This window comes from Eulemur rufifrons, chromosome 7 (genome assembly GCF_041146395.1).
Source record: "Eulemur rufifrons isolate Redbay chromosome 7, OSU_ERuf_1, whole genome shotgun sequence".
NCBI lineage: Eukaryota > Metazoa > Chordata > Mammalia > Primates > Lemuridae > Eulemur > Eulemur rufifrons.
In genome coordinates this window covers 26779092-26804245 of record NC_090989.1, presented here as the reverse complement: position 1 = coordinate 26804245, position 25154 = coordinate 26779092, and the positions used below count along the sequence as shown (strand labels likewise).

General features: G+C 32.3%; 1 protein-coding gene across 9 annotated transcripts in view; it reads left to right on the top strand.

Moving 5' to 3' along the window:
• The window catches only part of USP25 (ubiquitin specific peptidase 25), a 137236-nt gene that overhangs the window by 93591 nt on the left and 18491 nt on the right, over nt 1–25154 (top strand). For 6 of the 9 annotated variants that reach the window (XM_069472442.1, XM_069472445.1, XM_069472444.1 and 3 more), the window contains 2 exons: nt 17–217; nt 9342–9481. In XM_069472442.1, the coding sequence (XP_069328543.1) occupies nt 17–217; nt 9342–9481 (341 nt within the window). Of the gene's footprint in view, nt 1–16; nt 218–9341; nt 9482–14632; nt 14747–16829; nt 16926–25154 lie in introns of all 9 variants that reach the window. The other 3 variants (XM_069472436.1, XM_069472437.1, XM_069472446.1) reach the window with 3 other exon arrangements.

Here is a 25154-nt window from a genome sequence, read left to right as displayed (position 1 = left end):
GAAATACGTTTTGCAGAGGAGTTTAATAAAGAAACTGGACAGGCTCTTGTTGGAATAGAAACTTTGCCACCGGATTTGAGAGATTTTGTTGAGGAAGACAACCAGCGATTTGAAAAAGAACTAGAAGAATGGGATGCCCAACTTGCCCAGAAAGCTTTGCAGGAAAAGCTTTTAGCATCTCAGAAATTGAGGGAGTCAGAGTCTTCTGTGACAACAGGTTTGTCCATTTTTATTGTTGTATTTTATTATCATTATATCTATTTTGTTATAAAAATAGGATATGCTCATTAGGGGAAAATATACCTATCTTAAAGTATGAAGAAGTGATTAGAAATCATCTGAAATTCCATCACTCAGAGAGTACTACAGGTAACAATTTAGTTTACCTCTTTGCCAGATACCAACCAGTGTATGCATATATACCTGTTTCAAAGATAATGAGATAATTCTGTTGACTCTCCCTCTAACTACCCTGCATACTTTGAGTGGGCTTGACTTCTTGGCAGGAAGCAGGAAAAGCTGTGAAATCAACAAGCAACCTAAACCAATTCACTAAAGCCACAAAAGCAAGGAACCCTAGTAATTTCAAGTTTGAGCAAAATACTACTACTGGTATATTCATATATATTTTGAGTAATGGTGAAATAGCACCATTACTATCAAATATTTTATTTTATTTTTTAAAATTCTTAGGATTAAAAACAAAATAAGCCAAAACTAAGTATTTAATGTATTACAAGTGAAAAAAGTTTATAGACCTGAAAAACACATAAATGTATAAAAATATAAATATTAAAAAATACCATTCTAAAGTAAACTATTAGCTGATGAATTAAATAGATTATTCAAAGTAAATACTACATAAAAATGAAGAAAATATATTCTAGCAAAATTGAAAATAGAATAAATAGAATGTCTTTTGATCTCTTTTTTTCTTTTTTTTTTAAAAGATTAATTTTATCATCTCCGAGTTGCAAATATATTTTAGGGCAACATGTTTCCTGCTGTAGAAAAGAAAAAGCACTTACACTAGTTGGGGAAATGAGATGCTATAAATTAGACCCAGATACTGATTTCAAACTCGTTTGTCTCTTTTTTTAAAACTTTAAGTGTATCCTTTTGAATAACCTTTTTTTTTTGGCAATGTCTGTAATTTTGTTTTTATTTTTTAAGGAAGCATTTCTGGTTTTCAACTGTTTAATTTTACCTTCTATAGACAGATTTCCTTGCAACTTTGCTTAGGTGGGTTTCAGTATTATCATTTGAACTTCACAAGGAATTAGTCTTCCAATAGAAGATTTTTTTGTAGTACCTCAATATGGTATTGTGACTAATGCAGACTTGCTTTCATATAGATTGAATTGTTGTTATTGATTCTGATATGAAGAGGAAAATAATTTAGAATTTTCAAAAGTCCAAGAAAATGGTATTATACCAACACTTTGATACTTAAATGTCATGTAGTCTACCTGAATATCACCATTGTAGTGGCTGGTGAGCTCTACCATTACGTAGGACTGCACTTTTTCCACACATCCAGGGCTACCATGTAGAACAGGTGAAGCTCTGGATCCACAACAATGTAGTTTGTTGATAGCAAGAGGTTTCTGAGCTTAAATTGCAGTGTAGTAACTCTATTACATAGTTATTTTCATTTTTGAGCCAGTTACATCCCTCAGTGATTTTATCCTTTATTTTCTGTATATACCCTTTTCAAATCACTCCCCAGAACTTGCCCCAAGATGGAGCTACTGTGTTATTCTTCCTTTAATATTTTTGTACTCCATTCACATGTAACTATTCTTATCTTATTATTAGTGGGAAGAAAGGTCTGCATAATTTGTGTAAATGGTAGTGGTACCTAAACACTCACAGTTGAATCCTTAATTCATTGCTTAGGCTCCAACTTTATTCTTGGCTCAGGTAGCTATATTTTGTGATACCAAAATATTCTATATACCCCCCTCCTCTTCATCTTGTCTATTTCTCATAAGGCTCTCCAATTCAGAGTGAACACATTTTAATTCTACTTAGTCAAACTAACACATATTCCCCACTGATACTCCTATTTGATAGGGACTAGCCTTGCCCCCCACCCTTTACATTTGTCATCTTATTTTCTCTCTCTTTAAAAAGGCTGTATCTATATACCCCACACTCTTTTTCTATGATCATTACTTCTCACCATATACTTTCCATGCTATTTTGTAATTTTAAAAAATTCAATACCTAGGTATTGGGCATATATTTTCGTGTCGCTTTTTACCATGTAAAATAAACTTGAAAAGATGTTTCTGAGAGGAACCACAATAACTAAAAGATAAAGAAATGGAAATAGTCAATTCACATATAACTATTATGATAATTATCTTCCAGATTAGATTTTTAGAAAACACTGGCAGTACTACCTCAGTAGGAAACATTGTGTCCTCTATAAAATTGATGAAAATACACACTTTGTTTAAGTTAGTAGAAATAGAATGTGCCAAGTCTATAAATTTGGAGAGTGAGATTGTTGTTTAAAAGATTGATTTCTATTACTATATTATCTTTGATATTATATTAAGAAAATTATGCTCTTTTGCAGGGGAGTTTCACATATCATAATTGAATGAGGCTAATGTTTCATTAGAATCATTCATCCCCTGTCATTAGTAGAGAAATTTTATTTTACTGTTCATGCCACCATCTTCCCATTCTCTTCATAGTTTTCAAAGTAAATAATTTGTTTAACTTGGTATGATACTTCCAGGATCTCAAAGTGAACCTATATTTAAGTCTCTATGGTGTGCACTTGGATTATGAGTGACTAGTGGAAGTAATACAAGAAAATCTTGTTCATAAAATCCAGCAGAGTGATTTTTCCTTCCCTCTCTGTAAAATCTTCTCAATAAAGCTGTAACATAATAACCATTAAAATTGAGTTTCTACTAAGTGATATTCCAAATAAGAAAATTGATTGATATAGTATTAATCAAATTAGTATTTGTTCCTCTTCTGCTAATATGTGTTACAGTAATGCATGTGTATCAATTCTTCAGCACCATTTTTTGCATACTAACAATGAAGTAAGCAATAAATAATGAGAACATATTATTTCTCGTTTCATACTATGTCCCTGAACCTACTTATTGTAAAGGAAAACTTAGCTGAATACTTCTGTTTAGATTTCTAGCTAACAGTTCTTCATTATGAGTGTATACATCAGAATAACCAGAAGGATTTTTCTGAGTATAAACAGCACACCCCACCTGAGACATACTGAAATCAAAATCTCTGGAGAAAGGATTCAAATATGTATTTTTAAAAAGATCTTCAGATAATTCTGAGATGTACCTCTGGTTAAGCAGCATGACTTTCAGCTGTATTTATAAAGCAGAGAAATTGTTCTGAAGGAGAGAAGAACATTGAGTTTTTATTTTACTTGTATTACTTATGTCTTAATCAAACAAATACTGGAGGTTCTTACAACACACATAACACACCCAGATTTTTTAAAAAGCTGAAACAAGAAGATAAGGGTAGGAAAAAAAATAAGGTAGAAGTGGTTAAGATTGGTATGAAATATATTCCAAATTGTGTGGAGGTGGCAGGATGAGGTGGCTCTGGGACTTTTTACAAACACTGTCTACAAGTTAAAAATAAACTGATGTTCTAGGAAAGTACAATGGGTTCCTGAGAGTAAGACCTGGTAGGATAAACAATATTCTCAGTATTCTGAGGTTCCTTGAAAGCAGGGACTTAGGTGATGGTCTTATTTATACCTCCTGCATCTAGTATAATAAATGACATGGTAGATGCCCCTTGAATGTTTTCTAAATTGAATTTATTCCCTAGGGAGTTTCCAATAATGAGTTTACTAGGGGTGATCCTCAGTGTAGGGGCTACAAGACTTTAGGGTATAACCTAAGCAATTATAGAGTAGGAAGGCAGGCTAAAAATGTGTGATGAGGGTATAGCTTTCTGTTCTTGATAAATTTTAGGTTTAACTCTGGTTCCTAAACCTCTGTTTCCCATATCTTTGAGATTCTGTTTGAAGTGGGGTCCAGGAATCTGAAGTCTTAAAAGTTCCACCAGTGCCTTTATGCAGCTAGCTTAGCATGGTTCTTTATAGGCTCTTTTAGGCAATCATTGATTTTAAATACATTTCTAGAACAGAATGGACTGTGTGTCTCTCAAGCAATCCTCTTTAAATGTTTTTCAATGTGAGTGTAGTAAGTATGACTCATTAGTAAGTCAAGATAATAAATACTTTTGAAAGATATCTGAAAGGTTGGTCTTGTTTTTATAGTTGATTAAAAGCAGATTCTTATGCTGTAATAGAAAGCCAGTTCTCTTCTTAAAATATTGAATACCATAGCTGGAAATTACACATAAGTAAATCAATCTAAAGTCTCCTGAGTCCCTTACTTCAATTTGAAGGTGAACCAAAGGAGCAGGCTCAGAGTACCCTCAGAATTGGTTGGGTCTTCTATAATAGCCAGAAGGTAAATGAAGTCCCTACATTATGCAACATAGAGCATGGCTTGAAAATCTCTCATGTGGAGGCTAGTCATTTGAAAATCTCAGTGAAACACTCATAGAACAAATAAATGACCCGAGAGATACTCTAGGTATAGGAATATTATATACCTGTATAAGAAAACTGGTTATTCATGGTGAAACGAGCACATTTAGGAGCTTGTAGCTATAGGTAGGGAACCAAGGTAGACTTCCAGGAATTAAGCAAGTGGTACGAAAGTAATCACTATCTACCTACCAAGTTGTAGCTTGAACAATACATTAAACTAAGGGGCCAATTAAGACATAAAGTAGATGCAGAAATCAACATGGTCTTTATTTATAAAGTTTCTACCATTTATACAGGCCACCAGTGACAAGATTTTTTTACATGGTTAGAGGTTAAATAAAAGTCATCTTGTGTATTTATATGGTAAAAGCCAAACTTTTTGTCCTGCTTTTGTTCTTAAGAAGGAATAGAAATCGCTTAAATGTATGGTAGGGTATTAGTTCTCTGAGCCCTCCATACAGAACAACACAGTATAACGAGTAAAAATTATATTGACATGAAAAATGTTTGTTATTTGAGTTAAAAACAATAAATATGTAATACTTTTTTTTGTTTAAAAATATTGGTAGGTAGGTAAAGTCTGGAAATATATAATACCAGAAAGTATCAATAGTGCTTATCTCTGATAGCAAAGAGCTTTTAATTTTTCTCATTTTGCCCATTTGTTTGTTCTAGTAAACATGTTTTTACTCTTTTGGTTTGAGAAAATAAGGACAAAAATCTCTTTTCTTTTTTATGAAGACCTGCTATTATAATCTGATTCCCTTATAATTCTTCCAAGACTACTTCCCTATGAGTAGCCTATGTTTCATATAAACCAGATTACTCCACATTTTTCTTGCATGTAGGAAATTTTCCTGTCTTCATGGCATTGCTCATGAAGCATCCTTCATCTTAAAAATGTTCTTTTACCATCAACATTCATGAATTGTCCATTCTTTAAGATTTTCCTCATATCTCAAAGTCTTTTTGAATTCCCTTCAGTGTACTTCTGTAGCAACTATTATCTTTTCCCCTCAACCCCAGTCTATTCTTATTACCAAATTTATCATAATCCTCTTTATTGTACTTATATTTTGGTTTATTTACCAGTGTAGCTGCTCATTTCTAGTAGGGATTTTATTAATCTTTTTTCTGTCCTTACATTACCTTTGTATATGCCATTCCTTCTACCTGTAGTCTCCTTTCTCATCTTCAAGATAATCCTCTCTACAAATTCAATACTCAGTTCAGTTGGTATCTCTTGTAGAAAGTCTTTCTTAACATGCAGCATTATCTCAAGTGTGTATATTGGGTCCATAGCGCTTTTATAGAACCTTGTGCTAAAGTCTGTTATTAGATTTAGCACCTTATATTATAATAGAGTATATGTTTATATGATTTTACTGAGAGTTCCTTAAAATGAGTGAAGTATGTAAATTTTTTTTTGTTTTCACATTTTTAATACTTAATACAGTACTGAAAATGGCACAGGCTCAAAACATTTTGGGAATGTAGTTTTTGTTTCCAGTCTCCCAGGGTGTCAAATGCTTGTTTCATTTACCATGACTACAACACCACTCAATTAAGTTTCCTAGGAGGTATATATACAGGGAAAACTCTAGAGAAAATAGTTCTGTATGACATTTACACAAAATCATTCAGTGTTATTGATAAGGTTTTTGGATTCAAAGCCCTATGTAGAAGGAAACCTTGACCTTGGCTACCTGAGGTGGATTTGACTTGTGTTGATATAAAGTTACTGTTGCTCCTAAGGACTTACTTTACATACACTCCAGGTTTCAATGGGTTAGACCAATGTCAGACTAAAATTGCATTAAGCTCACATCCTAATGTCAACCCTTGGCATTATCTACCATGATGAGGAGAGACAAAGAGTAGCAAACACAAGGAAAAATTTTATCAGCAAGAACTAACTTTCTTCTGTTAAGCTTTAAAGCAGCTGGCTTAAGCTACCTATCATGAAATCTCATGAAGCAGAAGTGCTGCTAAGCAGAAACGGCTAAGATTTCTTTACCTTATCTATCATGCAGGGGCTCTGAAGGAATATTACAGTCCAAAATCAGGAAATATAAATATGAGGACATTTAACTTCTTTTAATTTGTGTCCCTTTACACATATATTGTAAGTATTCCTACCTCTGGTTTTCCTTATCATAGTAAATTTTACCTCCTTCATCTCCTAGTTACGCATGCCAAAAACTTGGAGTTGTCTTTATGTGCAGTTTTCAAATCTTTATGTCCAAAGTACATCTTGAATCTAGCCAATTCTGCCTACTTTTGTTGCTGTCTCTATTATGCAAAAGCACAATCAGTTTTTTCCCATTACCTTCACTGACCTCTAGTTTTGCTTTCTTCTCTAATCCATTCTTCACAATATAGCCAGGATAATTTTTTAAAACTTGCCATGTTGCCATTTAAAAACTGTATACACTTCCTGTTGCCCTCAAAACTTTTACATGACTCAAAGGCTATTAATGCTTTTGCCTCTACCTGTATCATCTCTTGCCGTATCTCTACTATTACTCTGTAGTCCAGCCATACTTTTTTTTTTTTTCTTTTCTTTCTTTCCAGAGTCTCATTCTGTTGCCCGGGGTGGAGACTGCAACTTCCAACCCCTGTGTTCAAGCAATTTTTCCTGCCTCAGCCTCCCACATAGCTAGGACTGTGGGCATGGGCCACCATGCCCAGCTGATTTTTAAATTTTTTTTTTTTTTTTTTTTTTTTTTTTAGAAACAGGGTCTCACTATGTTGCCCAGGCTGGTCTTGAACTCCTGACCTCAAGCAATCCTTCCTCCTTGGCCTCCCAAAGTGTTGGGATTACAGGTGTGAGCCATCACACTCAGCCCTCTTGTTATTGTTGATTTTTTGAATCTAGCTCATGCTCACGACATGGACTCTTCATTCTTCCATCTGGCAAAAAAAAACCCATTTATCCTTCAGCTTAAAGGTCACTTTATTTCATAATCTAAATTGCTTACACCATCCCCACCCCAATTTTATTCCTAGAATATGTTATCATAATATTGTCAAAATTGATATGTGTGATTATTTGGTCAGTGACTTTCTCCATAGTTGTACGCTTCATGGAGGCAGAGACTCTGGCTGCTTTGTCAGACCTGGAGCCTCAGTGCCTAGCCTAGTGCCTGGCACATAGTTAGATGCTTTATTAAGATTTTTTTGATAAATGAATGATCATGCATGTATATTGAAATTGTAGTATTTTTTTTGAAATAATATTTCACTTTGGAGGTTTTTTAAAATTAATAAAATGTGGGAGAGGATGACAGTAATCCTGTTGTGTCCCAGCAGGTAGTTGATTAAGGATTCACTTAACCAATCCTTCTAATGTTGTGCAGCATTTTAGTGTACCTTTTTATTCTTCATATTCATTCATTAACTTAGTGATTAATTCATTTGCTCCATTAGATTATGTACCTATTATTTGCTAGGCATTGAGGAATTAGCTATACAGAAGGGAGATAGCATCCCTGCTCTTGAGATTCTTATAGACTAGCAGGGGATATGAGCTTTAAACAAATACAACAATAAAGTCATAATTGTGATAAGTGATATTTAAAAGGAAAATATAAGTTACTCTAGAGCAGTGGTTCTCAAGTGGGAATGATTTTGTCTCCCAGGGGACATTTGACTATATTGGAGACATTTCTGGTTGTCACACCTTGTGGGGAGCACTACTACTGGCATTCAGTGGGTAGATGTTGGGATTTATAGGACAGTGCTCCACACCAAAGAATTATCCGTACCAAAATCTCAGTGGTGCTGAGGGTGAGAAATCTTGCTCTAGGAATTGGATAATCAGTAGTACTTCCATATGGAAATTGTATTTAAGTAAAATTGTGAGTAGACGTTACCAATGGGGAGAGTAAGAGAGTGGATGAACATATAGGCAGAGGGAAGAATATGTGGAAAGATCCTAAAATATATCCTTTCTTCACTGTATTGGAAAAGCTGAAAAAAGGCTAGTGTGTGGCCCTTTTTGAGGAGACGGCAAAGAACACAAAGTAAGGTTGGAGAGATAGGCAGAGACCCACTGATGTAAAGTTTTATAGATCGTGTAGAGATTTTGGGGTTGTCTGTGAAACACCCTATGGACATTCATTGTATATTGTTGGATATGAGTCTAGAGCTCTAAAAATAGGTAGGAATTGAAGACATAACTTTGACAGTTCCTCACATGGATGGTATTTGAAGTCATTTTATATTGATACCAGTTTGCCAAATGGTGGTTGCTTTTCTTCTGGCAACACTCAACTACCAGGGCAGATTCATAAAAGGTAGAAGGTTAGGTTCATTTAGGGTTAGGGTTTTGTTAGGAAAATGTGAGATAGGATACCGTGGCCAGAAAAAAATAGCTACCGTGCTGTTGGTGGAAAGTCAGCCCAGGATTGCTGCATGAGCCAAATTCTTAATTTGGCAAAATGCTGGCAATTTTCCAAAATGAGATTTTGGTATTTCTAATGGCAGAAAAATGTACTATGGATTTCTTACCATAAACTATAATGAGTGTTTTCTTTAATAATTACTTGAGTACACTTGATTTTGAGTTTTGGTTTTTTTGTTTGTTTGGGGTTGTTTTTGGTAAATTTGGGGAGGGGGAGTGCTATATGTTGAAGGATATATTTTTCTTTAAATAGAAAACTAAAATTGGTTATTGTATAACTTCAGATTTAGAAATAAATAAAAGATTCATCTCAGTATAGACTCTGTGATTTATATTAGATATACAATTGATTCTTTTCTCATGAAGCACAAGCAGGAGAACCAGAATATCTAGAGCAGCCATCAAGAAGTGATTTCTCAAAGCACTTGAAAGAAGAAACTATTCGAGTAATTACCAAGGCATCACATGAGCATGAAGATAAAAGTCCTGAAACAGTTTTACAGTCGGTAAGAACTTTTCTTTTGGCTCTGTGAGCATAGCCATGTTCACGACATTTCCTCCTGTGGAGAGTGACCTGTCTGGGAATCAGGAGAGAAAGGGCCTAGTGATGGCTCTGCCATGAATGTGATCAGTGACCCGGGCAAGTCACCTGACCTCCGGGCTATAATTTCCTCAGCTGTAATTTAAACATGACTTTCGCTTAAGTTTCTATTTTCCTGTTAGAGAATTATGATGAATCATAATTATAGATTACATTGACTATTTGATTTAGAACTTAAAGAGAAGTATAAAATGTAGCAATATTTCTCCTGTCCCTTACCCTACCTTCTATCTCTAATTTTATTACATTGGAATAATTGGAAATTTAAGATATAATTTTCATTGTTCCATGAAATGTGTTTAACAATAAAACTGCCAGATATTCTAGGTTAGCAGGATAAATATGATGTTACAGAACAGTTTATGCATATTTCAAGAGTGTCCTGTGCAAATATTATCATTATTATCCTACCGTATTGTAGTTTTCAAGTATGTCTTTTTATAACAGTAAATTGAGCACATCAGTGTTATGTCATCAATGAATATGACATTCTGAAAGAAGCTGTTTCGAGAATTTGATACTACAAAGCCATTCTGTTTCTATAGTCATTTATCTTTTATTTTATTAGTGAGCATAAGCAGCTCTAATGTGAGTTTTATGGTGCTCCTGTTAATATTTGAACATTCCCTTCCTAGAGAACTAAAGAGGGTAGCACATAGACATAATATAATTTTATAACACTTAATTTTCTGCACAGTAAGTGAACTCAGTCCTAGTAATAACCTGCTAATTGCAATAAGGCCTTTAATATAAGTCCTCAATAAACCAAAATATTCAATAAATAGGGTTTTTTAATTTTATTTTAAGTAATCAGAAATTATTCCTTTCCTTTTTGAAAAATTTTCAAAATATTAATATATCCTCTGGCCATTAAAAATTATATTAATTTAAAATAGATTTTTTTTTTTTTGATGATTTCAAATTTTGCATATGCCTTAGAGGATCTAAATGATTTTAAGGTGACCATCTACTAACTGTGAGGCTTTTCCTGGAAAATACTTTGTTTAATAGATATAGGATATCTACTTCTTGGAGAGTAGAAAGACGAACAACTAGGGGAGGGGGCAGAGGAGTAGGTACAAGGGAAAATATTTTTCCTAACATAAAAAATTAATTTTCCAGGCCTTTGCTAGTTAGAAATTTTGTTAGAGACTCCATTAATGCTAGTAAATGTCATCTTTTTAGCTGGTATTAGAAAACCAAAAGCATTACTTAGCTTAATGTAGAATCATGATTGTTTTTAGTTTGGCTAGTTATATGTAATTTAAATTTGCAGAAATCATTTAAATTTTGATTATTTAGTTTCCTAGTATGGATGCCATATAAGCTAGCAACCAACTGCCTCATCTTTACTTGAGAAAGGAGGATGACAAGGAAAGACTATGATAGACAAATAGCACATTTTTTTTTACATTTTGCTTGTCTTTTGGAGTAATATCCAAAATTTGCCCCATTGTCTGTATAAATCCTGAAACAAATCTAAGAATTTATTAACTGTGGCTGTCAGAAGCAGCTTATGATTCTTGGTCTCATGGTCAGTTGCTTATAATCATATTTCAAAATAATACTTCATATTTTGTTATTTAAATTTGATATACATTAGAAGCTAAATTGCACAGGTGAAAAGAGCCTTCAGACTTTGGAATCAGATATTTCTGGGTTTTTGGATATTAGTTTTACTCTTAGTAAACCTCAATTTTCTTTTTCTTAAAATGGAGATGATTGTGGGATTATGAAGGGCATTTTTTTGAAAGTGCGTATCATGGCATGAAGTAGGTACTGAGTAACTTCTGTTACTTTAACCCTAGCCATTTCACAAATACACAGTATGTTCAGTTTTAACCTTAGCATAAGAAGAATTCCCTGGAAAGCTTAGAACCACAGAAATCACAGATAATATCCAAATGTTTAGGCAGCTTGCATTTTTTTTAAAAAAATGTATTTAGTTTTAAGTGGGATACTTTAAGATATTTAAAAAGTAAGCAAAAGTAAACTCAGGAACATGTAGTCCCACTCACTACTCAAAGTTTTAATTCAATCACTTTTAATATGCTGTTTTCTTTTTTACTTGTATTTGGATTTGGGATTTACTTTTGTGTTGAGTTGCATATAAAATTTTGTATCTTTCATTTTCTTCTTTTAACGACTTGGCCTTGTAACATTTCCCCATGTTCTAAACTTAGTAAAAAATCATTTAATGACTGAGTATTATTCCTTTGAGTAATTAAATTATTGTTTACTTACCCATTTGCTCATTGTATATATGTTTCTACTTTTATATTATTATAAATAGGCTACTAGAAATAAACTGTTTTCATATTTGAGATTATTTACTTAGAATAAAATTACTAGGTTAAAAGATGTGGTCATATTAATGTGGCCAAAGGACTTACATAGCTTTCTAACTGCTCTTCTTATGAGACCACTTTTGTTTTTAATTATATAGTTAATAGATTTCAGGCAACTAATAAAAATCTTTGTATTTTAATTATTTCAGCAACTTATTAACTGAGAAACTTATTTTGAACTCTTGTCAAGTTTAGCATTTCTTAATGTGTTCATATAAGACCTAGAAATAACAGAAAAAGATAAACTTATTCTTTGCTTCACTGAGCCCTTAAATTCTTTATATAAAAAATTTTATGGTACCTTAGGATATCTAGATTTGATGATTGATACTACAGATTATTGTATTCAGCTAAACATTTTCCCTTTTTCAACTTTTACGTGTGTAATTAATCAGCATTATACTGTTGAAACTCTTCAACAATGACTAGAATGGCTTATAAAACATTTATTTTCCCTAAGTGCAGTTTTTTTCCCCCAGAGAGAATGTGTATCATAAGGATCAGTATTCTAAGTAATACATTTCTTAATTGCTGTTTGCCTTAAATTTATGTTTTTTGCTCTTAAGATATATTGTTTTGGATTGTTTTGCTAGTGAGAAATTCATCACCAGAAACTCCAGACAGATTTCTTAATTTACCTGCTTATATTTCACTCTTGTGAGTGGGGAAACCAAGCACAAGTTTTCTGTCATATGCTGTGAGGATTAAAAATCCTTAATTAAATGTCATGGACCAAGCACATCGCTATAGAATATGTGTGGTAGTAATATTAAGTTAGAATTATTCAAATACAAGCAATTTAAAGTAGCATAATAAAATAGTGTAATGATATTGGTAATACCTGTCACTTATAGAACAACTACTATATACCAGGTGTTGGGTTAGCTGCATATTCTTTCTCAGGATCACGACAACCATGCAGGTTATTTATTTCCTTTTGAAAAGTTGAGCGTTTAGATAAAGTTCTTAAGAAAGCCTTTTTTTAAAATGTTACGGTTAAAAATAATGTTTCTTTTAAAAAGGGTAATACCAATCTTGGCCATTAGTTTTGTTTTGTTGTTTAAACTCTCTGCATGTGTACTTCTGGAAAGTCAGAAAAGTTTAATTTACCTATATTTCAAATGAAAATAAAACCCCTTTAATTGTTGTTATTAAAATTTGTTTATTTTAAAACTAAAATTTAGCTTTGCTTAGGAAAACTTTTTATGCTCCAAATTAAAATCACTTAAAGTGCTTTCAGGCACCTTCAGTATTTTTGACATTTGTTTATTGGTAAATAGTGGATATGCTAATTATAAATCTGTTCAGTAAAATAAGACCATGTAAAATCTGAACAGTATTTTTAATGAATCATACTAGTGTCTTTGAATGGACTTTCCTGGTTTTCACATTGGCTCCTACTTTGTTAGTATGGATTAGTGAGATACATAGATTTGGTTAGCAAGAAGATAAAAAAAAATCTGATTGAGTTGTTAAACATGGACATCATTTTCCAACAGTTTTTTTCTTATTTTCAACAAGAATTTGTGGGATAATTAAGATGTAAATATATCATGCTAGAGTCTCATAAGCTGTAATAGAGTGAGTTAAACATAACATGATAGGATATTAACTAGATACACAACTGATTACCAGAAAGGATAGAAAGGTAAAATCATAAGAAAAAACCCTACAGACTCTGCTGGGTTTAGAAGCAGTCATATCATATGTCGGTAGATATATCAATAAAGGTTTTCTGGAATTTTTTTTTAATTAAAACCTCCAGCTGGCCGGGCGCGGTGGCTCACGCCTATAATCCTAGCACTCTGGGAGGCCGAGGCGGGTGGATCGCTTAAGGTCAGGAGTTCGAGACCAGCCTGAGCAATAGTGAGACCCTGTCTCTACTAAAAAGAGAAAGAAATTATCTGGCCAACTAAAATATATATAGAAAAAAAAAAATTAGCCGGGCATGGTGGCGCATGCCTGTAGTCCCAGCTACTTGGGAGGCTGAGGCAGTAGGATCGCTTAAGCCCAGGAGTTTGAGGTTGCTGTGAGCTAGGCTGACTCCACGGCACTCACTCTAGCCTGGGCAACAAAGCGAGACTCTGGCTCAAAAAAAAAAAAAAAAAAAACCCTCCAGCTATACAGACAGGAGTAGAAAATACAACTTTAGTATTTATTATTTTAAGAACTTGGATTTCAAAATGCTTTGTGGGGCAGGGTGGGGTGGGGGGGGACAGAAAACCTTGTTTCCATAAAGGGAAAAGCTGTAGATTTTGTTTTACTACTTGATGAATGCATTTGCTTCTAATGTTCAGTTTTAGGTGACTAAGCAAATACAGGGTTTTAAAAAAAATTTTAATTAGTATGGGTATATAATATTATAGTTGTATATGTTTATAGGGTACATGTGATGTTTTGATACAGGCACACTATGTGAATTAAATCAAATCAGGGTAGTTGGGGTATCTAATACCTCAGGCATTCTTGTTCCACTCTTTTAGTTATTTTAAAGTATACCCTAATTTATTATTGATTATAGTCACTTGTGCTATCAAATATTGTTCAATCTATCTAACTGTATTTTTGTACCCATTGACCATTAAAGCAGGGATGGTTAATGGGTGCAAATGCAGATGTTTTTAAAAGACTTAAGAATCTGTGCACTCAAACTTGGTGTTTCCATTGTTCTCTTTTCTAATGTTCATACTAATGATTTTCTTCTACAGAAACCTGAAAATACCACAACTCAACCACCTTCTAACCAGCGAGTTGTGGAGGTGGCGATTCCTCATGTAGGGAAATTTATGATTGAATCAAAGGAGGGGGGGTATGATGACGAGGTACTTTTATTGCAGCACTCTGCACCATTGCTACTTAATTTTTGCAGTTTAATACACGTACTTTTGGGCATGCCTGCACCCTCACACTTACGTCTACTGCTGCATAGCATATAGCTTTGCCACCCATAGTCTGAAATTACCGATTACTAACAGAACTTTGAATTTAAGTGAAAATTTAAGTAGAAAGCTTATGGAGTTTGTCGAAAGAATACTGGAGTTAATTTTTTTTATGAAGAAATAGACTCAGTTTATTCTCAGGTTGATAGATTAAAATAAGATTTAATTAGTAGTAAAAAAATTTACATTTAAAAGTAATTTTATATTCCTTTCCTGTTTTACTTGAGTTATTTTGCCCACCATTACCTACCAAAAAATCCTACGGCATGATTTTAAGATGGATAATTGATATTTTTGCTGTTACAGCCTCTCCACATGATGGTGAATTGAATTGACTCATCAACATTACTGAGTGCCTACTGGTGTTTTACACACTGTGGCACCCCCATCTCATTTCTTCTTACCTCTTCACTGTTAATTCTCATCTACTTAGTTTTCTAACAGTGTGGAGGTATTTTTGTTTCTCATGATAGTGTTCTTTGGAATCCAGATAAAAATGATCTATTGTCCTGGTCCATCATATTATTTTCTTCCCTTTTCCACTTTTATGTTGATATTCTTACAGTTGTTCTTTTTTATATTTGAGGAAGGGCCAGTAAAACTGTTTCTGAAAAGTAACACAGAGAAGGCTATCCCTGTTGTGTATGGGGTGATTTGGAAAAAAAGCTTGTTGGATTCCATCATTTGTTAGTTTTTATAGACATGGATGAGAATTGAATATATATTTTCTCCAAGTAACTTTTGAGACTTATTCCACGGTTATAATTACAATAGTTAATTACCAATATCAGATATATATATATATATATATATATATATGTTTGTGTGTATATCTCAGATAGATATATATATCAAATATAATTGCAAGAGTTATTTGCCAATATCAGAAGTATCATACAGACATTATGCACACTGCATGTGTAAGAAAGCATAGATCATAAAGAGAATAAGAATCAGATTTGTGAGATAGAAACTGGCCAGAGGGTTTTCTGAAGCAGATAATGTTAGATACATTGCAATTCTCAGTTTATCATCCAAAATAAATACTATGACTTATAGGCTTAGGGAATCACAGGTAATGGATATGCAATCTCTTGATTGCTATAAGATAACTTCATAGTGTCTTGGGTTATTTAATTTTGTAGATATTTTAAAATGTAAATACCTAAGAATAGTAAACTATTATGAAAACAAATAAATACTTAGTAGCTCTACATTATTCTAGTAAACTATTTTGTTACCATGTTAGCTCTTGAAAATTATAGAAACTCATGTTTTTAATGAAAATCTGAATTTGTTGATGAAGCACCTAAGTGCTCTAGAGTGAGCCTTCTGGCATTTAAAAAAGTTGAATGGTGATTAATCATTTAACACTATCCTTTGTTTGTAAGTGCTTACGCTCTTGGCAGAATTGTGTGTTGTTGTTTTTTTTAAATTTATTGGAGTGACAGTTTAACAGTGCATGTGTATTGGAACTTTTAAAAGTAAGTCATATGAATACAGGGCAGCTGCTGAGGGATGTGCAGGTTGTACAGTTGTGCGGGGGTTCCCAGCCAAGTGACAGAAGTGGGATTGAAATTGAGCTCATGCTGAGCTCCCCAAGAGGTACCTTTTTGAATTGATAAAGGATCGTTGCTTTTTCTAAATAGTTCTCTCAGAGGGCAACACAGTTTTCTAATTTGTCCAGAAGGGGGTGCCTTTTTAAAATTCACCAGTTCAGAGAGGATGCCTTTTTGCAATTTGCACAAAGGCACCATATGAGCCAGCTGTGCCTTGTATGGATGATTTTGAAAGACGCTTACATGCATATTAGATCACATTTGCTATTAAAAAAATGCAACATTTGATTTATAAATAGTGAAAAAAAAGGAGTTTCAGCTTGCATGTAAAGAAATTATTTTGTTTTTTAAATATTTTTTTTTTATGTTAACCATTCAAAAACTGTTACTTTAAATCTTTGTGGCAGATCATGATGACACCGAACATGCAAGGTATTATCATGGCGATAGGTAAATCCAGGAATGTATATGACAGGTGTGGTCCTGAAGCAGGGTTCTTTAAGGTACAATTAACATTTTCATTTTATTTTCTTCTTTTTTTGAAGTTATACTTCTTAAAATGCTTGATTTCGTTGAACTAAATTTGGTTTTCTGTGTAATTTCTCTTTTCCTATCTTAGCCATAGCCAGCTAGTATTCTAGGGGTTTCTTTTATGCATGAATCTAAAATTGGTTCTTTTTCTTTTAATCCAGATAATTCAAGAAAACTTACCTGAATTATCATAATAGTGTGCCTGTAATTTGTTAGCAGAAATTTGAATTGTATTTTATTTGAAGGAAATAAGGTATTGATGTACAATAATAGGAACTGATAATTACTTCTGACTTAATTTTCTCTTCATTGTTCATACTCTTGGTCAATGTGACAATAGTTTTTTCTTTAATTTTTTTGTTGTTTGGTACTAAGTTGCTATCTTCATTTAATTGTTTCTAAAATGATTTGTTCATTTATTATCTTCTTTCATTTCTGATTCACTTATGTTTTCCCCATAATCAATTTTTGATATCCTAGTCAGGTTAAGACATGTGAGACCATCAACCTGATGCATTATTCCATGACTGTATCTTTTTCCCTCTAATACCAGAGCTTTCTAGTGTTTTGATTACAGTATTATTTTCTTTTACATCTTGGAAAGGTGAAAACACCCTGTATGTTTTGTCATTTTATTTAGATTAATGAAAAATCTTCCAAGTTTTTTCACTCCTCTCCTTTTTAGTGTTTTTTTATTTATTTTTTTATGAGGAGAAGGAAGGGCCCTTTTTTAGTGTTTCTTGAGAAGCAGACTTGTTGAGGTATAATTTACTTCAATAAACTGTACTCCTTTATTTTTTGATGTTAAAAGTCTAAAATTTTCCCTAATTTTCTGCAATTTGCCATCATCCAACTTGATCTTATTTAAAACGCTGTGGGGGTTTTTTTGGCTTTGTTTTTTATTATTTCTTTCAGTGTACAGTGTAAAACAAAGGCTTGTGCATAGGAGCTTTTTTTATTTATTAGGATTAGGCTGAGCAACTCTCCCAATATGCCCAGGACTGAGCAGTTTCCTGGAATACAAGGGTTAAAGTGCTAACTGTGAAAGTTCTAGGCAAACTGTTCCCAGGAGTTGATCACCCTAGTAAGATCCCATAAGAAAGGTTGAAAACACTACTTTAAAAAAAAAGAAAAGAAAAATAAGTTTTTTTTGTCATTACCATGTTTGCTTACTAATTTCTTAATTTTTACAGTTAAAAATTCATTCTTATGCCCTGGTAGTCTACATTTTCCTTTCTTAAAAATTCTAAATATATGCCTTCTAAAGTTTTCATCTATTTCTTATGGAGACGTTATAATTTACAATGCCACTGTCATTTTTGGTCAAATTGGGTATTTTTCTGTTACATTGTAAATCTCATTTTTCTTAAATTAATACCTGCTTATAATTTAAAGAATCAGCTAATTGTATATACTACAACAATTCAAAAATTACTAACTTCCCAGTGGTAATAACTTTTAATTATTTTGTCTAATCCTTTTGGCATTAATTCCATATCTTTAAATAGAATGCTTATGTTTTTGTGATTCTCAATTTATACATTACCTGTTGAATTCCCTTCTATGGAATACGAATGATGAGCCTTCTTTCTTCTCCTGGTTTATATATATACACTGATAGACACAGCTCCCATCCCCATCTACACACATACACACACACACACACACAGACACACACACAAAATCTTGTGATTTTTTTGATTAAATCAGAATTTTGCATTTGTAGTGTTGTTACTATATATGCTACATAGGATTAAGCTAAGTTATTAACATCATTATTTTTCGTCTTTCCCTCACCTTTCCTTTTCTTAGAGTTGTTTTTGTTTTTTGATTTTCTTACTTTTTGTGTGGATCACTGATTCAATTCTAAACTCTCCACCAGTTGCTTAAATTTCCTCTTATTCTGCCTTTACTAATTTTATCTTCTTGGGGACTTCTATACATGACCTGCTCCAATCTGGGTTGGTTTTCCGTTACTCTTGATGCATAATTGGTAACCAAGATCTCCTTTCACCATCATTTTGGGGATTCCCTTTGCATCTTTTTCTTTGTATATCTTCTATATCTCACTTATGTCTCTCTCTTTTTTTTTTTTTTTTTGATTTACCGTCTGATTGTGGTGGTGCAGTAAGAAAGCATGGACTATAAAGAGATAAGCAAGTTTGTGAGATATAGGGATTGGTCATAGAGTTTTCTAAACAAATTATGTTATGTATATTGCAACTCTCAGTGTATGATTCCAAATAAGTACTATGGCTGATAAGTTTCAGTGAATCTGACTGTAAGAGTTTTCAAGTAGCTCTGCAGATTTTTTAGTTTGAAGTTTCCCTCATAGCTAAACTATAGCATAAGAAACTTTTGCTCTTTGTCAGATGTTAAAAATCATTATTTTTATCATATCAGTATCTCTAATTATTTCACTTACCACTCTCCTTACTACCCTGATATTCACTTACCTGCTTTCTGTCTGTTGAAAAATCACTTACAAGGATAGCTGGAACAACTTGGTATTAGCAACCAGACTGCCTTGGCCACTGCTTTGTAGCTGTGATCTTGGGGCAAATTACTCAACCTCTCTGTATCTCAGTTTCCCTAGTGTTAAATGGAGATGATAATAATAACTATTTTATTGGGTCATTGTGAGTTTGACATAAATTCTATTAATAATATGTATTTAAAGCAGTATCTGGTTGATACTAAATGTTCAAAATTTGGCCATTATTATTATTAGTATTAGTATTATCACTAGCCTTATCTTATGCGTCCAGTTCTAGTCCAGGTACATAGGGGAGGTGGAAAGCAAGAGTGCTGTGTCTGTGTCAAGGACCTTCATTTTCTAATATAACTTTCTTATACTCATCTCAGACTTTGTCAATACCACTTTGCACCTACAAAATCAGTTTCATATGGTTTTTAGCCTAATAACTTCTATCATAAAATCCTCTTTCTACTTTTATATCTTTAATTAATGTATGTTTATGAAATTTCTGAAGTTTATATCTGTATATTTTCATTCATCTGTAATTGAGGAATATATGTTGTAATTTTATGTAAACATTCAGTTGTTTCTAATTAATGTGTTTTTTTGTTAAAGTTAAATGATTAGCATTTGGAAAATTCTAGCTGGTAATGTATCATTTTTAAAATTTGTCCAATAAAAAATAAAAGTAGTATATACAAAAGCAATCATTCAGTAACACAGAGGTATCTAAAATAAAACTAACAATGACAATTTCTGCCACTGCCATGTTGTAACCAGTCTTGGCACTGTTACCCTTTCTGTTTTTTTCCTTTTATTTATAATAAAACACATATAGAAAAAAATGTTAGTGTAGATTTTATAGTTCATGTTATTTTGCAACTTATATCTCTCAGAAATATATTGTAGGCTTTCTTAAAGTTAAAATAACGTACCTACCACTTTATCTTCAGTAGCTGTATATAGTATTCCATGGTATAGATGTATTCTTATTATATATTACTATTATATATTACATCTTATTATATATTACCCCCTTTATGAACATGTGTTCTATATTTTTCCCTAATCTGCCATGTCTAGTGGAATTAGTTTAGGATACCTTTTTCCATAAAGAAATTTTTAAAGTAGTATGCTCTTAAATCTTTCTTCCTCTTTATGGATTCTGGAATTTCATTGCCATATTTTAAGGTCCACTTTAACCCAAGGTTACATACATTTTCTTCACTATTTACTTAAAACACTCTTCTTAGTAAATTTTATTTTACTAGTATTTTACACTATTTAAATTTTAACTCACTAGCATTTTATTTGGGCTTTTTGCATCCTGTGTTAATAAATGAATTTGGTATATGTTTTTCTTGTGCTGTCTTCATCAGGTTTGCTATTATGGATATGTTAACTTTAATAAATGAATTTGAGAGCTTTCCTGTTTTTCTTATACTCCAGCATGTTAGGATAGGAATTATCTGTTCAATAAGAATAAGTTAGAACTCACTTATAAAATCATATGAACCTGGCTCCTTTTTTAACAATTTTTTTGGTTCCTTCCACAGCTGTTGGCATGTTTAGATGTTATACATGTTCTTGGCACTTGATTCTAATCATCGATATTTAATATTAATTCACAAAATATGTACACAGCACAGTATCTAACATGTGATGTCTTCTTCTGTCTTCCTGTTTTCCCTAAATTAGATATAGTGTATTTTTTTATTCTTTTTAGTATTTGTTATAAATTGAGAGAAAGGGCTTGTTTTTTGTTTTATTTTGTTTGTCTTTTTAAAAAATATATCTTCTGTCCTACCATGTTACCAAAAAGATCTTTGTCAGGTTTATTTCACATTAGTTTTTTGGCTGTGAGAGAAAGTTTTCAACTCTGTGCCTGTTTAAGTATCTCTAAATATGGATTTCTTTATGCATTATGATCAGACTGATTTTTTAATGCTGTGTATGTTTGCTAGTAATAAAACCGTGTGACGAAACTACCAGCTTTGTTACTGATAAAAAGCAAAGTTGTAGACTGAAACTTAGGTCTGGGTAAGTGGACCTGCTAAGATTTAACCTCTGAATTAGGAAGAGTTACCAGCCCAGTCACACGAATTCTTTCAAGCCCAGGCCCTCCTACATGGAAGTCTGCCCCTGTAAATATATGGTATGAAGGAGTTAACAGGCAGGCAAATCTAGAAAAATAAAAGAGGAAGAGTCTGGGCAACACTTACTTGGGTCCTTCTCCCAAATTGACTTTTTGTTAGGATTAGTTTTATTTTATTTATTTTATAATAGAAAATCCCCAAATAATAGTGGCTTACAGAGAGAAGATTCTGTCATATAAAAATGAAATTCAGAGAAAGGCAATACAAGACTAATATGATGAACAAAAATGAAAGCCAGAAGATTAAAAAGGAATAATATTTTCAAAGTACTGACTGCTTGTATGTATATGTATGGGGCTGGGGGTGGGAGGATCATATTGTAATTGTAGTTATGGGATTAATATAGTTTTTTCATTTATTTTCAAAGACATTAAAATTTCTTTTTTGTAACTTTTTTGTCTTTAGCTATGAAACTACTGTTAGGGTTAGCAAAGTAATGTAATTTTGTATATGAAACTTTTACTAGTTATTTCATTGCTTCGTAATAATTATCCCCGGTTGTCATAACTTTGTCATCCTTTTTAACTTTTGAAATGTCTATTATTGCCCCCTTGTTTATTCAATCATTATAAAAATGCATTTATTACAATATAAAAATGCTAAAAAGTACACAGTTTGTAAGTGTACAACTCAGTGAATTATGACAGAGTGAACGTATTCACATGTAACCGCCAGGCCCAGAAGTAGAACCTTAGCAGTGCTCTAGAAGCCACCTTTGTTCCTCCTTTCTATCGCTACACTCTACTCTTACACAAAAGTAGCCATTATCTGGACTTCTAACAACATAAATTAGTTTTCTTGTTGAATTTTATATACTTGGAATCTTTTATTGTAGGTCATTTTTAATTTGGCTATTTTTAGTCAACAACATGTTTGGAGCTTCATGCAAATACTGAATGTAGATGTAGTTTGTTCTCATGATATTTTCCTGTTATGATTACACTATATTTCCCATTCTGTTGATACTCAACAGGTATTACCTGCTTCTATGCAAAGCATGTCCTAAATCCAGTGGTTGTAGCTGAGATAATGATGGACTGAATTACTGCCTTAATGAAGCTTATTTTCTAGTAGAGAAGCAAACATTAATTAGAATTGTAATTAGTATGATAAAGAAGGAGTTTGATGTGGAAGGAAAATATATATAATGAGAAAATAGAGTTGGTATCTAGAGGGCTTCTTAGAGAAAGTGACATTTCAACTAGCAATACATATACCAAAAATGTGGCATGTAAATGTTTTTCTGTTCTTAATTCTCAATCCACAGTTAGTTTCTACTGATTGTTTCTTGTATATCCTTCTAGATAGATAGGCAAGATTGAGTTAAATTGAGATATTCCTCCATACATTTATAATTTAAAAATAAAAGTTCTATGTACTCTTTCTATTATTTGCTTTTTCTTGAGTTTTTATATAATATAGTTAGTAATTATTAATACACCAGAATTTATAGATTTATCTTATTATTTCCTACTGAGTTTATCAAAATTTATTTAAACATTGTCCTAGAGCAGAGTATCCCAGTTTTTTTCATGTTATAAAAAATATGAAAAATAATAATACATGTCCAGCAGTGAGGTACCTAGGAGCTCTGGCCACCATAAAGGCTGATGGTATCAATTTCCCAGCACACCTATAGCTTATTCTTGCTCTAGGTTAGGAAGCTCTGTCCCAGATGAGCTGTTAGGCGCAAGGGCAATATGGTCAGGTGCGTAGGTTTAAATCCTAGCATTATCACTTAATAATTGTGTGACCTTAAGCAATTTCTTAAATTATCAGAGCCAGTTTTTTCACTTATAAGTGAGGAGTTATCTTGAGAATTAAATGAGACAATTCAGTGTCTGTCACATAAAGAACCCTCAAAAATTGTTAGCTATTTATCATTACATTGTAGTTGGATATTTGGGTTATTTCCAGTATTATGATCATTCTTGTACATATTGAACACTTTAATGAAAACGGCAAAGTAGAATTGACAAGTCAAAGTGCTTGCAAATTTTAAATATTGGTAATACTGTCAAATTGTTCTCATATAGTTATATTGGCTTTTAGTCCTGTTGGTGGTTATTTGACAAAATGACATAAAGACTATAATCCCTTTTTTAATGTGTTTCTTCGATCTTTAGTGAGGGGAAAATTTTGGCAGTTGTTATTTATGTTGTCTGTCTATTCATCTCTGTACGTTTTTTAAATAATATTTTTTTAATTAAATGAGTATGATTTCCTAAGACAATTGATTCATCTCTAATTTACAAATTATTCAATATAGTTTACAGTATGTCTTTTAAATTTATTTTTGGTGTCTCATTGTACAGAATTTTTTTAATCTTATAAAATACGACAGTATTTTCTTTATGGATTTTTGGCCTGTATGATCACTTTCAAAATCATGCAAATCTTTAATTCTGCTACTTTCATAATTTTACTTTTTGTTTAGATTACTAGATAGGGGATTTTAGTTTTCTCCAAATAGAAAAAATCTTCAAATAGTACAAACATAAAATTTTGATTAAGACATCCTTTTCACACTGACTGGAAATATTATTATCATATACTAGATCCCTATTTTAGTATCTCTGACTGTATGTCTCTAATTCTACTGATCAATTTTTTGTATTTTAGAACAGTCCATCTATTTACAATCTAAACCATTTGTAACATAGTTTGACATTTTGTAGGAAGAACACTTACTAAGTTTTGTTCTTTTATAAACAAAAAGTTTGGCAAGTTTAATTTTTCTTTTTTGAAGATTTTTAAAATCAATTACTACTCCTTTCCCCAAACCATTTCAGAATTATATTTATGCGTTAATTTAGGATGAGGTAGAGTTATATCTTTTAGTATTTTGAATCTTCTGAAAGAGGAGCATAATAAAACTTTTCACTCACTGTTATGTCCTTTAGTAAGGTGTTATAATTTTCCTTCATAATGGTCTCATACCTTTTTGTTTAATTTATTCCTAGGTGCGTAAAATTTTTTTGCCATTATGAATTGGGTCATTAACCCCCACTTTTTCTGCTAGGTTATTAGAAGCGTAGGTAAAGGGAAAACTAATTTTACATAATTATAATTACCTTTTGGAACTCTTTGTTTTTCTCATAGTTTTTGATTTGATTTTCTTGATTATTTCAGTAAAAACTCTTCCAATAATTATCTCATCATTTCCGTTATACTCATTTCTCATTTCATTTCTGGTTTTATTATGATGACCAGAAATTTCAGAACATATTCTCAATACTAAAATAATGGTAGTGGGCTTTTTTGTCTAGTTCCTGATTTTTATGAGTATGTTTTTTTAAAAAAAAAAAAAAAATGAAGTGTAGTGTTGATTTCCTAGAGATCCCCTTTATAAATTTAAAAACGCTTTTTCAAATTCATAGTTGAGAGCTATCTTTAAAACTGATTAATATTGAAATTTAGAAATTTTATAATGCATCTGTTGAGATGGTAAATACATTTCTCCTTAAGTTTTTTTTTTTTTAATTATTATTTGTTTTTATTTCAGCTCATTATGAGGATACAAAAGTTCAGGTTATATATATTGCCCATGCCCCCCATCCCCCCGA